General features: G+C 42.6%; 1 protein-coding gene across 1 annotated transcript in view; it reads left to right on the top strand.

Annotated features, from left to right (window-relative positions):
• Positions 1-1,381: 1,381 nt before the first annotated feature.
• Positions 1,382-7,500, top strand: part of LOC113086216 (ral guanine nucleotide dissociation stimulator-like) — a gene marked incomplete at its 5' end in the record, with an annotated part of 6,953 nt that continues 834 nt past the window's right edge. Inside the window, 5 exons of the mRNA XM_026255367.1 lie at positions 1,382-1,497; positions 2,388-2,476; positions 3,221-3,360; positions 4,821-4,895; positions 7,017-7,268. Coding sequence (XP_026111152.1) covers positions 1,382-1,497; positions 2,388-2,476; positions 3,221-3,360; positions 4,821-4,895; positions 7,017-7,268 — 672 coding nt within the window. The remainder of the gene's footprint in view (positions 1,498-2,387; positions 2,477-3,220; positions 3,361-4,820; positions 4,896-7,016; positions 7,269-7,500) is intronic.

Here is a 7,500-nt window from a genome sequence, read left to right as displayed (position 1 = left end):
ACACACACACACTCCTGAATGCTGTTCTTGGTTTCCTGCAGCTACAGTCAGTCGTGTGAGATCACACACACACACACACACCACACACTCCCTGAATGCTGTTCTGGTTTCCTGCAGCTACAGTCAGTCGTGTGAGATTCACACACACACACACACACACACACACTCCTGAATGCTGTTCTGGTTTTCCTGCAGCTACAGTCAGTCGTGTGAGATCACACACAACACAGCACACACACACACACACTCACACACACACACTCCTGAATGAATGCTGTTCTGGTTCCTGCAGCTACAGTCAGTCGTGTGAGATCACACACACACACACACACACACACACACTCCTGAATGCTGTTCTGGTTTCCTGCAGCTTACAGTCAGTCGTGTGAGATCACACACACACACACACACACACACTTCCTGAATGCTGTTCTGGTTTCCTGCAGCTACAGTCAGTCGTGTGAGATCACACACACACACACACACACACACTCCTGAATGCTTTTCTGGTTTCCTGCAGCTACAGTCAGTCGTGTTGAGATCACACACACACACACACACACACACACACACTCCTGAATGAATGCTGTTCTGGTTTTCCTGCAGCTACAGTCAGTCGTGTGAGATCACACGCACACACACACACACACACACACTCACACACACCACCACTCCTGAATGAATGCTGTTCTTGGTTTCCTGCAGCTACAGTCAGTCGTGTGAGATCACACACACAACAACACACACACACACACACACTCCTGAATGAATGCTGTTCTGGTTTCCTGCAGCTACAGTCAGTTGTGTGAGATCACACACACACACACACACACACACACACACCACACACCACACACTTCCTGAATGAATGCTGTTCTGGTTTCCTGCAGCTACAGTCAGTCGTGTGAGATCACACACACACACACACACACACACTCCTGAATGCTGTTCTGGTTTCCTGCAGCTACAGTCAGTCGTGTGAGATCACACACACACACACACACACACACCACACACTCACACACACACACCATCACCACACACACACACACACCACACACACACACACACACACACTCACACACACACACTCCTGAATGAATGCTGTTCTGGTTCCTGCAGCTACAGTCAGTCGTGTGAGATCACACAACACACCACACACACACACTCCTGAATGCTGTTCTGGTTTCCTGCAGCTACAGTCAGTCGTGTGAGATCACCACACACACACACACACACACACTCCTGAATGCTGTTCTGGTTTCCTGCAGCTACAGTCAGTCGTGTGAGATCACAACACACACACACACACACACACACTCACACACACACACACTCACACACACACACACACACACAACACACACACACACTCCTGAATGCTGTTCTGGTTTCCTGCAGCTACAGTCAGTCGTGTGAGATCGAGCCGCTCTCTGAATCCGCCTCCAACACGCTGAGAGCCAAGAAGAGCTCAGGGATCATGAAGAGATGGAGCGAGTGAGTGCTGACCCTCACATCCACACTAGCTTCAGTCGTCATCAGTTCTGCTGTCTGACACAGATCCTGATTTAGGCCGAATGTAAGGTAGCATCGCATGTATCTTCCATAGAGAGAAGGCAATCCCAGAATGCATTGGAACAAGCTCAGTGAGAAATAGATGTTGGAAATATTCCTTCATAAGATAACCACTCAGGCAATCTCTTGATTATTCTGACGATTAATCGAGTAATTATAGATATTTTTGTGGTAATAAAAACATATACACATATATAGTTCAAATAAAGTAGCATAAATAAAGCAAGTAATCTTGGTTTTATTGAACAAAACTTAATACATAATTTATTATAAACAATAGAGTTAACGTAATTCAAATGTCCACTTAATCTTTAATATTTCAGCGACTGTGATTTATTGTATATATGGACATCAATGTGTAAACTCAGAGCGAAGGTTTAAACTTTTATTTTGAAATTTCAATTAACAGTCAATGTTAGTAAAAGAATATATATATATATATAGATGTATCCTTATGTTTTTAGGTAGATTTATAAATTATTTAAATTAAATGTATGCATTTAGGAGACGCTTTTATCCAAAGCTACTTACGTTGCATTCAAGCGAACACTTTTCTCCTAACATATGTTCCCTGGGATTCGAACCCCAACCTAACGCAATGCTTTACCACTTGAGCTACAGGAACACTAAGATTTACCAAGCACCTTCAACGTTTCTCACATTTCTCCTCCATGGAATGCGCCACTTCCGGTATTTAGCCAGTTACTTGATACGAGTAAAACGCAGTCGAGAATGTATTGAAATGTGTTCCTCGAGCAGACTGCAGTGATGATGCCAGCTCTAGTGTGTGTGTGTGTGTGTGTGTGTGTCAGTCGGCAGCCCGTGGGTTCAGGAGAAGCCGGATGCAGTGGATCTGGAAGCTCTCACTCCAAGTCTTTCGATCAGCTGCGCTTCCCTCCGGGTCTGAGCGGCTCGACGGGCGACGCAGTGTTGCCAACTTCTTTCAATGGAAAGTAGCTAAACCCTGCCTGAAAAGTCGCTAAATGTCGCTAGTTGACGTCATGTGCTAATTAGCATATTCGTGACGTAAGTGCGTCATATTATCTTGCCCTTTCTGTGCTCATGTACTGCATTTTAAGGCAGCCAAAATTCTCAATAAAAGTTTTTTATTATTATATTTGAATGTTTCTGTTGTCCGACAACGGAATTAATATTATAATGACTGAAACGCGCCTATTAAGAATACATAACCAGCTCTCAAAGATGTTAATCTCTCCACTAAAATCCTATTCACGACATTGTCTAATGAAATCACATACACATAAGATTAAGATAATGATTGTACTGTGATTTCGGCTATACTTGTATGTAAAATAGAGTTAGAAGCAACAGAATATATTTTTTAACTGAAAGTGCTGCTCCTCTCTGCTCGTTGAACATAGCAGATGCAGAGAGAGAGAGGCGTGTGCGCACGCTGGGAGAAATAAAGAGAGAGAGAGAGCTCGTGCGGCAGTACCGGAGAGTCTCAGAGACTAAATAAGGTCTGCGCACGCTGGGAGAAATAGAGAGAGAGAGAGAGCTCGTGCGGCAGTACCGGAGAGTCTCAGAGACTAAATAAGGTCTGTCAAAAAAAGTCGCTAGATTTGTCGCTAGTCGCTTTTTGGAAAAAAGTCGCTATGGGGGTCTGAAAAGTCGCTAAATCTAGCGACAAAGTCGCTAAGTTGGCAACACTGGGGCGACGGAGGCGACTCTCTCAGCGTGACGTCTGCAGGCTCCAGCAGCTCTGATGTAGAGGAGGTCAACATCAGCTTCATCTCTGATTCACCCGACGCTCTGGAGAGGAAGGTGAGCGTCTCTCCAGAGGAACGGCTTATTTCCTTCAGGCGCTCTGTTGTTTTACATACCTCGATGCCAGACAACAGCAAAATGCATTGCCCAGACAGAAGGGTTTTAAACTTTGAGGGTTATTTTGGAAATGAGATGTCAAGTGGTTACAGGAGAAGCATCTGAGATGTATGTTAATGCAGGTGAAGGCAGTACTGAAGATATCGATGGGCGTTTTCACACCTGACCAGTGTTTGTTTAGGAGCCTAGGGTTATTTCTGCATTAGTTTGGTTTGTTTAGACATATATGAACACAGCCACCATGCTTGGATCCACACCAACACAGTCTGTTGAGATCTGAATCAGGTGAGTCTTAACACAGATCCCATCTTTTGACCACTAAACACAACTGGTATCCGAAATCTGGGTTTATGTTCATTCCTGCCCCTCAGTGATTTCTTAAGCCCCGCAGGTTCTGAATGGCCTTGCTATTATAATTATTCATATAATTTACGTCAAGTAGACATTATAACAGCTGTCACAAAATCTGACTGAACAGATGAAGACCCGAAAATATCGGTAATTTGTTTTTTTATCTACAGATGGTTAGATGAAGAATTAGAGATAAAGAAGAAATATAGAGATAGAGATTAGAAATAAAGAAGTGCTGTTAGATTGTATTTATTTGAAATAATTTGAATGAATTAAGGAGAGACAGAGAGTAGTAGCCTAATTCTGAAGTTATTACCTCATTGCTGAGAAATATAAAAGGTTTTAGTGGCGAAGCTGTTCTATTTCTAAAGAGGCAGGGGTTGAACACCAGCTCCTGAATATTGTGCAGATATTTCCACACAAGCACATTTACAGTTCAGCACGCTGGTATTAAACACATCACCCTCTCTTTAGGAGTTTGGATATTGGATATGTGTGTTTAGACATGACTGGGTTGGATGTCCAGATATTAGATATGTATCCAATTAAAAACCAAATTTGGAAGTGGCCCAGATCGGATGCAAAAAAATCGGATCTTGTGCAGATTTTTGTTTTTTCACATGTGCATCAAGTTCCTATCGGTATCAGATGTGAGCAACAAATCAGATTTTTTTTTTGTCAGTGTAAACGCAGCTTTAGCCGGATTTAAAGCTAACTCTGGACTGTATCACAGTTCATAATGGGAGATGTGTTGTGTAAAAGCAGCAGTGTTGATTCTGTGACTGAGCACATTAGATATTGCACGTCTTCATCCTCAAAGTGCTCTTATCCAAAACAGGTGTATTACAAGAATGCATCATTTTAGTATGCTTTGAAATGTTGCTTGTAAAAGCAAAGTAAACCAAGAAGAAGGTCCAACAGTTCACATCCCTGTTTTGGACAAAAGCAGTTGATCTTCAGGTGTGAAACGTCCTCCGGTGTGTAATGTGCTCTCTCTCCGGAGCTCAGCTGTGTCTGTCAGTGACTGTAGCTCTACTTCCTTCCTGTAGACCTCCACGCCCTTCGTAAAACATTCCAATTCTACCTTAGGGAAGTGCGGCCCTACGGCAGACCTGATTCCCACGGTACTACCTCTCTCACCTCATCCGTCTCTGACCGTCCATGTCTGGAAAACACTCATTTCTCTCTTCCATTCTGGAGTTCATCCTCACTGGTGTTTCTGCTGTGTGTGTGTGTGTGTGTGTGTGTGTGTGTTAGTCACGGTTAGCTGGTTGCAGATCACTCTCGTCATCTTTCTCGAGTGTGCAAGGGATCCCGACTTAACAAACAAACTCTTAAATTGACAGCTAAATGATGTTATACAGTTATAAAATGACAGAATTGCTCAGTTATTCTTTGTAAAGACGTGTGCCAGTGTTTCCGTTCAATCGCAGCACTAGAAATCATTCCCAACAATAGATTGATTTAAAGTGAAGTAATGCACTGTATTTCATGCTTTATCGGATTTGTGCGATAAAGGCTTAAAATGTAAATATTGGAAAAAAATCATGCCGATATAACTTGCCGATAAAATGCTCATTCTTGAAGCAAAGGTTTGCCTGAATTATGATTAGATTCACTGTTTAAATCACGTTTTATTTACTTAGGGGGTGCTGTAGGACACTTATAATATCAAATCATGAATCTGTTTTGATTTAAAGGTAAGAAACTATAGCTTACATGAATATAAATCACAAACATGACACTGTCAGGGCTCGAGATGGAGACGACGGAGAATATCACCATGAACAGTCTTTATTAATTTACCAGGAGTTTGTTTATACTTTCCACACAGGAGAGACCTGGCGTTGTTTTGAATTAAATAGAAATATAAATCGTATTGGCATCGGCTTTTGTTCAAAATGATTAGAATAATATCGGCATATCGGATATCGGCAAAATCTAATATTGTGCATTCGTAGTTATTTTAACTTGGTTGTGAATTAGAGACTTATTTGTGAAACTGTTTGACTGATTCATCACAAAAAACCTGGTAAGAGTCACTTGTTGATGATTCAGTGCTGTGTTCATGCAGAGAGAGCAGTGCAACAGAATCAAACCCTGATACACGCTCTACACGTCACTAACTCCTGATCAGATGAAGAGCTGTCACTGGGGCTGGAGATCATTTGATCAGTTCGGATTCCAGTTCTGCTCATCAATTCTGATTCTTATTGATTCCCAGTTCTGATAACAATGTGGTTAGAAAAAATGAAGTCAAATATTTAGAGATCAAACATATGTATTTTGTGTTAATATTTGCAGAACATTTCATTTCTGCTGAATACCATTAAGAGCTGTTTGTGACGTGTTATATAGAGCTCTGGATAAAATAAGAATTTTTATTTTCAGTTTCTAGTTCTCTCACAGTTCTGAAGAAAAAATATTAGACATCTAAACAAAATCTGATGGAGTTTATGAATGGAATGATTCAATTCACTCAAAATATAGTTTAATTCCTGGATAAATCAGTGTTTTTGAACGAATCTGTTGAATTAATCATTCAAAGACAAATAACATTCTAACAAGATGCACACAACTGGAAATTATGTGTGGAATAGAAATTTTACAACAAGTAACAGATTTCTGACCTTAAGTGTTCGATTCTGGAATTGGAATTGATTTTTGATCTCCAACCCTAGCTGTGACCTGTTGCCAGATTTTAAGAGTCTTGCAAATGTGTCCATTGTATTCAGTCGGGACGTCTGCTGTGTGTGTGTGTGTCTCTGTGTGTGTGTGTCTGAGGTGTGTGTGTGTCTGAGGTGTGTGTGTGTGTGTGTGTGTGTGTGTCTGAGTCTGTGTGTGTGTCTCTGTGTGTGTGTGTCTGAGGTGTGTGTGTGTGTGTGTGTGTGTGTGTGTCTGAGGTGTGTGTGTGTGTGTGTGTCTGTGTGTGTGTGTCTGAGGTGTGTGTGTGTGTCTGAGGTGTGTGTGTGTCTGAGTCTGTGTGTGTGTCTGAGGTGTGTGTGTGTGTCTGAGGTGTGTGTGTGTGTGTGTGTGTGTGTGTGTCTGAGTCTGTGTGTGTGTCTGAGGTGTGTGTGTGTGTCTGAGGTGTGTGTGTGTGTGTGTGTGTGTGTCTGAGTCAGCACGTGATGGTGTTCTTTCACTAAGATGTGGATTTGACCAGCTCTGGACTCATCAGTTGTTCTCTCACTGCTGAAGTCTGACCCCAGAGAGAAGCTCAGTCTGTCTGTCTGTCTGTCGTTCAGTTCTGGGAGTCCACGTCTCTGTCGTCTCTGGACGCGTCGGGTCTCGGCTCAGGTTCTGGCTCCAGCAGTGCCTCCTCGTCTTCGGTGTCGTCCACACCGGTCACAGGGTCTCGCTCACACAAGCGCTCCGTCTCCGGCGTGTCCAGCTACTCGTCTCTTTCTCTGCCACTTTACAACCAGCAGGTGGACGACTGCTGCATCATCAGAGTCAGTCTGGACGTGGACAACGGGAACATGTACAAGAGCATACTGGTGAGAGCATGTCAAATAAAACAGAGAGTGAGTGGGAAGAATCTTCTAGATCAGTGGTTTAGAGTCCACAGAAGCATTCCTCAGCATTCAGTGACAGCTCTCTGTTTTCAGATCAGAACAGGTCACCTGTGAGATCTGCTTAGATCCAGTGAGAACGTGTTTTAATAAAGAACTCTGGGGCCACATCTAGAAACTGTTTAGACTAGTCTTAAAAAGATAGTCATCTAATGTT

Source organism: Carassius auratus, unplaced genomic scaffold, assembly GCF_003368295.1.
Source record: "Carassius auratus strain Wakin unplaced genomic scaffold, ASM336829v1 scaf_tig00042958, whole genome shotgun sequence".
Taxonomy (NCBI): Eukaryota; Metazoa; Chordata; class Actinopteri; order Cypriniformes; family Cyprinidae; genus Carassius; species Carassius auratus.
The sequence above is the reverse complement of the archived record's forward strand: the minus strand, read 5'-3'. Positions and strand labels throughout refer to the sequence as shown.